This window comes from Cebus imitator, unplaced genomic scaffold (assembly GCF_001604975.1).
Source record: "Cebus imitator isolate Cc_AM_T3 unplaced genomic scaffold, Cebus_imitator-1.0 Scaffold145, whole genome shotgun sequence".
Taxonomy (NCBI): domain Eukaryota; kingdom Metazoa; phylum Chordata; class Mammalia; order Primates; family Cebidae; genus Cebus; species Cebus imitator.
In genome coordinates this window covers 1,057,344-1,068,671 of record NW_016107460.1, presented here as the reverse complement: position 1 = coordinate 1,068,671, position 11,328 = coordinate 1,057,344, and the positions used below count along the sequence as shown (strand labels likewise).

The 11,328-nt window shown below is 37.8% G+C and overlaps 1 protein-coding gene across 1 annotated transcript in view; it reads right to left on the bottom strand.

The window, feature by feature from the left end:
• The window catches only part of MRPS31 (mitochondrial ribosomal protein S31), a 39,566-nt gene that overhangs the window by 8,709 nt on the left and 19,529 nt on the right, over positions 1–11,328 (bottom strand). Inside the window, exon 6 of the mRNA XM_017542479.2 lies at positions 7,621–7,764. Coding sequence (XP_017397968.1) covers positions 7,621–7,764 — 144 coding nt within the window. The remainder of the gene's footprint in view (positions 1–7,620; positions 7,765–11,328) is intronic.

Here is an 11,328-nt window from a genome sequence, read left to right as displayed (position 1 = left end):
TTAAAAAAAAAAAAAAAAAGTTTTTGTGGGTAGATTGAGCCCGGATACTTCTGAAGAACAAATTAAAGAATATTTTGGAGACTTTGGACAGATTGAAAACATTGAACTTCCCATGGATACAAAAACAAATGAAAAAGGATTTTATTTTATCACATATACTGATGAAAAGTCTGTAAAAAAATTGTTAGAAAGAAGATACCATCGAATTGGTTCTGGGAAGCGTGAAATCAAAGTTGCACGACCCAAAGAGGTATATAGGCAGCCACAGCAACAACAAAAAGGTGAAAGAGGTGCTGCAGCTGGTGGATGAGGTGGTATGAGGGGTTGTGGCCAGGGTCAGGGCCAAAACTGGAACCATGGATTTAATAACTATTATAATCAAGGATATGGAAATTATAATAGTGCCTATGGTGATGATCAAAACTATAGTGGCTATGGCAGATATGATTATACTGGGTATAACTGTGGCAACTATGGATATGGACAGGGATACGCAGACTACAGTGGCCAACAGAGCACTTATGGCAAGGCATCTCTAGGGGGTGGCAATTGCCAAAACAATTACCAGCCATACTAAAGGAGAACACTGGAGAATACAGAAGGAGATGTTAAAGTAACCCATCTTGCAGGAAGACGTTGAAGACTGGTCTTCTGTTGATCTAAGATGATTATTTTGAAAGACTTTCTAGTGTACAAGACACGATTGTGTCCAACTGTATATAGTAGCCAATTAGTTTTCTTTGTTTTTACTTTGTCCTTTGCTATCTGTGTTATGACTCAATGTGGATCTGTTTATATACATTTTATTTGTACAAATTCATGTTAAACTTCAAATAAATGCTTCCGTATGTGAAAAAAAAAGTGAAAGTTTAAACCAACTAAAGAACAGAAACAAAAGTGTGATCGACATCTATCCTGACCTTCTTTGCCCACTGAAGCCTCTAAATTGAGTTACCCTAGGAAAGCATATAAAAAATAGCCTTAGACTAGCCATATGCAGAAGACTGAAACTGGACCTACACCTTTGACCATATACAAAAATCAACTTAAGATGGATTAAAGGCTTAAATGTGAAACCTAAAACTATAAAAACTCTAGAAGATGATCTATGAAATACCATTCTAGACAACACCCCAGGCAAGGACTTCATGACAAAGTCAAAAAGCAACTATAGGCCAGGCACAGTGACTCAATCCTGTAATCCCAGCACTTTGGGAGGCCAAGGCAGGCAAATCACCTGAGGTCAGGAGTTCAAGACTAACCTGGCCAACATGGCAAAGCCCTGTCTCTACTAAAAATACAAAAAAATTAGCTGGACGTGGTGGCGGGCACCTATAATCCCAGCTACTTGGGAGGCTGAGGCAGGAGAATCACTTGAACCTGGGAAGCAGAGGTTACAGTGAATCCAGATTGTGCCACTGCACTCCAGCCTGGGCAACAAGAGTGAAAACTGACTCAAAAAAAAAAAAAAGGCAATTGTAACAAAAACAAAAATCGACAAGTGGGACCTAATCAAACTAAAGAGCTTCTGCACAGCAAAAGAAATTTCAATAAACAACTTACATAATGAGAGAAAATATCTGCAACCTATACATCTGACAAAGGTCTAATATTCAGGCTCTACAAGGAACTCAAACAACTGAAGAAGCAAAAAAAACAATCAACCCTATTAAAAACTGGGGAAAGGACCTGAACAGACACTTCTCAAAAGAAGACATCCACATGGCCAGCAAACATGAAAATGTTCAATATCATGAATCATCTAGGAAATGCAAATCGAAACCACACCAAGATACCACCTCACACCAGTCTGAATGGATATTATTAAAAAGTCAAAAAACAACAGATACCGATGAGGTTGCAGAGGAAAGGGAATGTTTATACACTGTTGGTGAAAATGTAAATTAGTTCAGCCACTGTGGAAAGCAGTCTGGAGATTTCTCAAAGAACTTAAAACAGAACTACCATTCGACGCAGTAATTCCATTATTCTATCATAAAGATACATGCGTATGTATGTTCATTGCAGCACTATTCACAATAGTTAAGACATGGAATCAACTTAGGTACCCATGAATGGTGAACTGGATAATGGAAATGGGGTAAATATACACCATGGAATACTGTGCAGCTGTAAAAATGATATCATGGCCTTTGCTGCAACATGGATGGAGATGGAGGCTATTATCCTAAGTGAATTAATGCAGAAACAGAAAACCAAATACTACATGTCCTCACTTGTAAGCAGGAGCTAAACAATGAGTACATATAGACACAAGGAAGGGAACAAAAGACACTGGGGCTTATTTGAGGGTGGGGGGTAGGAGGAGAATAAAGATTGAGAAACTATGTATCAGGTATTATGCTGATTACCTGGGTGACAAAATTATCTGTACATCAAACCCCCATGACACTCAATTTACCCATGTAACAAACTTGAATATGTACCCCTGAACCTAAAAGTTGGAAATAAAAAAAAAAAAGAGAAGAAAACACAAATTAAAGACACAAATGAGAGTTTTAAAAAGGAGACATACATTTAAAAGTGAACATTTAGCTATTTGAAAAAAATAATATACAATTCCCTAACATATGATGTTTTCATATGCCACCCTTATATGTTCTTTGGTAACGTATCTAAACAGGTATTTTTCCATTTTATTTTATTCATTACTTATTTATTTATTTTTTGAGATGGATTCTCGCTCTGTCACCGAGGCTGGAGTACAGTGGCGCAATCTCGGCTCACTGAAACCTCCGCCTCCTGAGTTCAAGCGATTCTCCTGCCTCAGCCTCCCGCGTAGCTGGGATTACAGGCATGTGACACTACGCTTACCTAATTTTTGTGTTTTAGTAGAGATGGGGTTTCACCACGTTGGCCAGGCTGGTCTCAAACTCCTGACCTCAGGTGATCTGCTCACCTCAGCCTCCCAAAGTGCTGGGATTACAGGCATGAGCCACCATGCCCCCGCCCATTTTATTTTTATTTTTATTCTCATTTATTTATTTTTGAGACAGAGTCTTGCTCTGTTACCCAGGCTAGAGTATAATGGCAAGATCTCGGCTCTCTGCAACCTCCCCATCCTGAGTTCAAAAGATTCTCATGACTTAGCCTCCTGAGTAGCTAGAATTACAGGTGTGTACCACCATGCCTGGCTAATTTTTGTATTTTTAGTGGAGATGGGGTTTCACCGTGTTGGCCAGGCTGGTCTCAAACTCCTAACCTCAAGTGATCCACCCGCCTTGGCCTCCCAAAGTGCTGGGATTATAGGCATGAGCCACTGTGCCCGGTCATATTTTGCCATTTTATAACTGGGTTTTTCATTTCTCATTGTTGAGCTTTAAGATTTTTTTTTTTTTTTTGAGATGGAGTTTCACTCTTACTGCCCAGGCTGGAGTGCGATGGCGCAATCTTGGCTCACTGCGACCTCTGCCTGCTGGGTTCAAGTGATTCTCCTGCCTCAGTCTCTTGAGTAGCTGGGATTACAGGTGCCCACCACCATGTCTGGCTAATTTTTTGTATTTTTAGTAGAGATGGGGTTTTACCATGTTGGCCAGATTGGTCTTGAACTCCTGACCTCTGGTGATCTGCCTGCTTCAGCTTCCCAAAGTGCTAGGATTACAGGGTTGAGCCACCGCGCCTGGCCCACAAAAGAATTTTTAATACATATTTTGTAGAACTGTCCTTTATCACAGATACGTATTTTGCAAATATCTTCTCCTACTCTATAGCCTGTCTTTTTATTTTTTGACCGTGTCTTTCACAGTGCAGACATCTTATTTTTAATATAGTTCAATTTACCACTTTCTTCTTTCATGGATCATGCTTTTATGTTGTATTAAAGAAGCCAACACTCTCCCACCGCAAATCCCCTCCCCCATAAAAACCAGCCTTAGAAACACTCTATTATTGGGTAGCCATAAATATGATTAAATTTAGTTAAAATCAAAGTAGAAGCTACAATAAAAACAATGCCATTAACAATCCAACATATAAAACTAGTACCAAATCTAAGTGAGAACAATTCCACCTAATATACCTAATAGCTCTTGTAAATCTCCATGCAGGCAAAGCACAAGAGAAGAGACTAACAAGTTCTTTTTTTTGTTTGTTTGTTTGAGATGGAGTTTCACTCTTGTTGCCCAGGCTGAAGAGCAATGGTGCGATCTTGGCTTACCACAACCTCCGCCTCCCAGGTTCAAGTGATTCTCCTGCCTCAGCCTCCCAAATAGCCAGGATTACAGGCATGTGCCACCACACCCAGCTAATTTTTGTATTTTGAGTAGAGATGGGGGTCTCTCCATGTTGGTCAGGCTTGTCTCGATCTTCTGACCTCAGGTGATCTGCCTGTCTCAGCCTCCCAAAGTGCTGGGATTACAGGCATGAGCTACCTCACCTGGCTGGGACTAACAAGTTCTTAAAACAGAAACAGAAAAAAAGCTATTCTAAACTAGAAAAATAATTTCTACACATTAAGTGGCAAAACAACAAACCTTAATTTTTTATATAATGGAAAAACATAATACTTGGAACTAAATTGTAAACACATGACATGTCATTTTGTCATTTTCAATATTATATTCCAATACTGACCCAGTGAGCTACTAAAAACAAAACATCTTTCCCCAAAAGCATCCAAGTAAATCTTCATAAAGCTAATTATTAGCAGGGAAAGAAAGGTATTTCATTAATCTCAACATTTAAGTGTAAGAAATATAAAAGAGAGTTATTGAATTGTTGAGGCTCCAGGTTACAATGCCAGTTTCTCAAAGTACAAGCTTCTAAGTGTGTACCCAGGGCAGTGATCAAAGTGAGAGTTTCCACAGTCTTTTCCTTTTTACTCCAGGTAACAATTGCCTTATGGAAATGAGTTACCCCACCACCTTCTTTTCCAACCCTGAAATATCAATAATATGCACAGTGTCATACGGATAGTTGTCACATTTATCTTCCCAACCAGACCAAAAAAATATGTTTATCTCCTTTTTTAGAAATTAAATTTTTTCAGACACCAGGTTAAATTTAAGATAAATTCCACTGGAGTTTGATCACTCAAGATTTTGACGCACTTAAGTAAAGTTTCACGGCTGATGACAATATACCATGAGTTTGTGCTTTCCTAGCACCTGGTGGATCACTAGGTTAAGAGATTGAGACCATCCTGGCCAACATGGTGAAACCCCATCTCTACTAAAAATACTAAAGTAGGCCCATGTGGTGGCGTGTGCCTGTAGTCCCAGCTACTCCAGAGGCTGAGGCAGGAGACTCACTCGAACCCGGGAGGTGGAGGCTGTAGTGAGCCGAGATCTCACCACTGCACTCCAGCAGCCTGGGCAACAGAGTAAGACCTCATCTCAAAAAAAAAAGAAAGAAAAATAAAATGTTATGGTATACAACCATAAACAGTTACAGAAGCAAACCCCCTCACAATGTTGTTGCTGTAGAAACAGGGATGATGATGGTGATGATGCTTTACTTATTTAACCTGACTTACTCCTCACACCAATCTCATATAATGAGTCCTATTATTATTCCCATCATTTTAGAGATGAAGGAAGTGAGGGTTGGAGAGATCAAGTCTGTAACTCACTCAGGATCTTGAACTTCTAACCACTATGCTTCACTGACTCTACAGAATAAAATCACTCACTCCTTCCTTCCTTCTTTCCTTTCTTTTTCCTTCTTTCTTTCTTTCCTTCCTTCTTTCTTTCATTCATTCGTTCAAGACAGAGTTTCACTCTGTTACCCAGGCTGGAATCCAGTGGTGAGACCTCAGCTCACTGCAACCTCTACCTCCCAGGTTCAAGTGATTTTCCTGTCTTAGTCTCCCAAGTAGTTAGGATTACAGGCATGAGCCACCATGCCCGGCCTAACACTAGGTTTTTAAATCAGGTTTTTAACCATGAGGACTTGGAACACCCATGTTTCTTCAAATAATGAAATCCAAACATGTTCGGGCCTGGTGGCGCGTGCCTGTAATCCCAGCTACTCAGGAAGCTGAGGCAGGAGAATTGCCTGAACCCAGGAGGCGGAGGTTGCGGTGAGCCGAGATCGCACCATTGCACTCCAGCCTGGGTAACAAGAGCAAAACTCCGTCTCAAAAAAAAAGAGTAAACCAAATCTTTCCCTAATATCAGATATTATTTTACAGAAGAGGAAACTGAGGCCCAGGAGCTTAAATAATTTCCTCAAAGGCAAGTAACGGCTAATAATGGACAAAGCTGGTACTCAGGATTGCACAACTAAAAAGACATTGGTCTTTTTACCTTACCCTGATAACTTCCAGAACATAGAAACCATACTTTAAGCAATACACAGGTTAGGTAATACAAGAAACACAGTATGCTATATTATTGCAGGTACAATATGAATATACAGGCTGGGCATGTTGGCTCACACCAGTAATTCCAGCACTCTGGGACGCCAAAGCAGGTGGATCACCTAAGGTCAGGAGTTTGAGATCAGGCTGGCCAACATTGCAAAACACCGTCTCTACTAAAAATACAAAAATTAGCTGGGTGTGGTGGTGCACACCTGTAATCCCAGCTATTCAGGAGGCTGAGGCATGAAAATTGCTTGAACACGGGAGGCGGAGGTTGCAGTGTGCCGAGCGAGATCTTGCCACTGCACTCCAGTCCAGGCAACAGAGAGAGACTCTGTCTCAAAAACCAAAAACAAAAACAATATGAATATACAAAATATTAAGAATTTGCTGAAAGAATCTGTAAGTCTCTAATGTTTTCTTATAAAAAGTAACACTTTATATTAATTATATTATTTATATATAAGACTAAATATTTCTGATATTTAAGCTTCCACTCTACCTATTAATCCAACAAATAAAAGATTAACAAAAATTAAGATGTTACAATGATACCACAACATTATGAAGGTTAAAATATGGACTACATTTTCCAAAGACTTATTTAGGCTTTTCCAACTTCTAGCTCATCTTATCATAAATTAATCTTTTCTAATTCAAAATACATTTATAAATTCAATTAAAATTTTTAACTGATGACAACATGGGTATCATAAAAAATAAATATCATGGTAATACTGTTTTCCTTTTGATTTAGGAAAAGGTAACATCTCCAAAAAATACCCAGTAAAGTAGATCATATTCTGTTGCCAGTTCAAAGCAACTATATTTTGCAGGCAAAGATTTTCACAGCGTACTAATGTTTTTGCTTTGAGTGGCTCATACAAGTTCCTTAGACCTCATTTGTGCAATGGTTTTATGACTAAAGGACTTTAAGAGTTGTAATGTTCCCCAAAATTGAAGTATAATCTCAGACCCCTTATTTGATACACAGAAGACTCACCAAGTAACATCCTGTTTAGCAATTAGCAAACTGATATCACTTGCAGTTTTCAGTCTTTTTATTTCATAGAAATTCATGATGCATTTTGCTTCTTCATTTTCCTTATCGAATATCTAAAAATAAGTGAAATTCTAACATTTTTTTAAAAAAATCTCGTCAGATTCCTTTTAGGACACCATGAAGATATCTACAAAGTGTTTTGAAATTTACCTGAGTATCTACACTCTAAAAGTGAGTATCTGGCCGAAATAATCTCAATCAATAAATTTTATAACCTCCTGAAATTAACACTTACCTGCTTCATTGTTAATTGGGAACTCCCACAGTTTCCCCTCTTTTGTCCACTGGATCAGCTCCTCAAACCCATTCTGAAGGGGTTGTTCATTTACTGTGGCTAACTTCTTAGCAAATTCCACATCCCAAAGTGAAGGTGATGTGTCTGCATAATCAAGACATTTTAATTAAGAATAAGCCAATGTAAATATATTTTTTAAAAAAGTTATAACCAATCCTGAATTGATCATATATTTTGCAGACCATGACATGCATAATTAAATAGTATATAATAAAAAGTTACTGAGAGATAACTGCAAAAATTACATTAAAAATGATAACTACAATAATGGCAAGCTCAACTTTTGTTTTACAATGCCAGGTAATCACTGCCCCCTCTACTGGAAAGAAAAAAATAAATCTGTATTTTGTTTAAGAGTATTTTTATGAATGTGAATGTTTTTTGCACAACATGTGACTTTGATTTTTAAAGTCTAGCCTGTTTATCTTATAGTCTATCAAAATTAGTCACTAATGTTACCACTGTTAACAACCAAAGAAATTAACAGAATAAAGATAAAACTGCTAATGAATACTGAGTACTTCCTCTATGCTTAAATGCTTTTTATGCATTAGTGTATGTAATCCTCACAACTAACCCTGTAAGGTATTATCATATTGGCTAATTACCACCAATATGTTACATGTTTCAATAACTTATTTACTTTTACAACTTCAGATCATCTTTTGAGAATGAGCCATATTCCCACCAGTTACTGCTGCTGGGAACGTAAAACAGTACAACCACCTTGGAAAACAGTTTGATGGCTCCTTAAAAAGTTAAAAATATATGTATTATTCAACATAGCCATTTCATTCCTGGATATTTACCCAAGAGATAATACATATCTACACAAAGACTTGTACACAAAAGTTAATGGCAGCTTTCTTTATAACAGCTAAATGTGGGTTATAATTTGGGAAACAACCCAAATGTCCACTAATAGGTGAATAGGTACAAAAATGTGACCCATCCATACAATTGTATACTATTCAGTAATAAAAATGCATTATTAGTACATGTAACAGCATAGATGAATCTCAAATCATTATGCTGAGTGAAAGAAGCCAGATGCAAAGGAGGACATACTGTGTGATTTCAATTATGTACAATTCTAAAAGATGCAAACTAATCTATTGTAACAGAAAGCAGATCAATGGTTGCCTGCGAACTTGTGTGTGTCTGTGTACTGCAAAAGGACATAAGGAAACTTTGGAGGTTCATGAAAATGTTCAGAATCATAACTGGCGGTTTCATGGGTGCATATATTTGTCATAACTAGTCAAGCTACATACTTTAAATATGTGCAGTTTGTTGCACACAAATTATACCTTAATAAAATTGTAAAAAGAAAATGAACATCAATGTCTATCCCTTGGCTACCTTTTTCTCTATGTTTTTATTGTTTAGTTATTTTTACCAACATTTTTTATCTTTCTTATTTTTTTTCTGTGTGATCTCACTTTTTAAAATGAATGAGGATCATGTAGCTTGGTAATCTACTTTTTTCACTGAATGATTCCATCAGTATCCCATTTTATATATATATATATATATATATATATATATGTGTGTGTGTGTGTGTGTGTGTGTGTGTGTGTGTGTGTGTGTTGTGTGTATATATATATACACACACACACATACATATATATGTGTATATATGTATATATATACACACACACACATACATACACACGCGCGCGCACACACACACACACACGCACATCACAATCCCCTACTGTTGAATATTTTGATCATTTATATCTCTTTTAAATACTATAGTGACAAATATCCTTATAGTTACACTTTTGTCCATATCTGTAATATTTCCTTAGAACAAATTCCTAGGAACACAATTTCTGGGTTAGAGGCATAGATTGCATATGATCTATCCTCCAGCTTACCTCTTTACCCACTTTTGCCAAGCCCACTAAAGCATGTCAACAAATAGCTCATTTACTCTTCTACCTGGGTAAGCCTTATTTTATCTATTTTGCTTTTTCTGAATCTGTCTCTATGAGCCTGTATGTGCAGAAATGTGTCTAACCACAAACTGATTGCTAGATATTAAGTGTTTTGATACAGATCATCTGATACTGAAAAACAATCAGTTGTTAGCCTTAGCTAGTCACATTTACAGAGCAATCACACCAGTAAAATAACTTGCCTCAGTTATCTTTTACGTGGTGGTGACTGACCAACCTATATCTTTTCCATCATCATTAGGATCATCACTGTATTTTTACACTTGCTAACAGTTGCAAGCATTTATTAAATATGAACTATGTTACAGGCACTGTGCCTGGCACTTTTCTCAGATGACCTCATTTAACCCTTGAAATGTATGTACTAGCCCTCATTTTATAGATGGGGAAAGGTTAATGTGGCAGAATCTGAATCTAAATCCAATTCTACACAACACCAACACTCTTTCTGCTAATATTGCCTAGCAATTGTAGGATAACCAGTAGGGCCTATGACTATATCCTTTGTAGCAGGTGTTAAGAACTTAGTGAGGAACAAGATGTGGGAATCATGGAACAGAATAACTCATTCAATTAGTCAATAAAAAATTACTAAACGCCAACTATATTTCCAGCATTATTTGAGGTGGTGGGAAAACAACAATGAACAATTGCTAAACTTATGTTTCTACATATTGCTATTCCTGTATTTAATTGGGAACAAAAACCATTCTTTAAACTCATGCAAGTATAGCATATTCAAACAGTATCTTCATTAGAGTAGATTATTACATAAATTTGTGTGCTATTTTCCTCACCAGAGTATAATCATTTGATATTGTTTGATAAAATACATAAAACTTCAATGCTTCCTTGGCAACTAACTTCAGTTTTAGAAATGAGATTTTTTTTTTTATTTTAAAAAGTAAGCTGGCTACTTCAAGAATCTCAAGAATATTCAAGTGCTGCTGTCCTGACAACAAATTTCTTTCTTCCTTTTTTTTTCTTCCTTCACCTGGGTGCAGGTGGACTAAGGCAGAAAAGGGCATTAGCCCCCCCACTTTTTATTTTAAAGATGGAGTTTTGCTCATCACCCAGGCTGAAGTGTAATGGCGCAATCTTGGTTCACTGCAACCTCCGCCTCTTGTGTTCAAGTGATTCTCCTGCCTCAGCCTCCCGAGCACCTGGGATTACAGGCACCCGCCACCATGCCCAGTTAATTTTTTTATTTTTATAGAGACAGGGTTTTACCATGTTGGCCAGGCTGGTCTCAAACTCCTAACCTCAGGTGATCCACCCATCTTGGCCTCCCAAATTGCTGGGACTACAGGCGTGAGCCACTGCACCCAGCCAACAAATTCCTTTGTGATATATGCTTAACCATTTGAGCAGGCGAGAGGCAATTCATTATCCCTATGGATTTTGCACTTCCTTTTTACCAGACACAAGAGAATGCAGTTTTTGCAATACAAGAACGGGGGTTGCTCTTTTAGCTTTGCCTTCAGTTCAAATGAACAAACACTGAATTAACGTCTTTCCTCTACAGATGTATATTTTATAGTATAGTTTGTTCAAAAATAATTTAAGGGCCGGGCGCGGTGGCTCAAGCCTGTAATCCCAGCACTTTGGGAGGCCGAGGCGGGTGGATCACGAGGTCAAGAGATCGAGACCATCCTGGTCAACATGGTGAAACCCCGTCTCTACC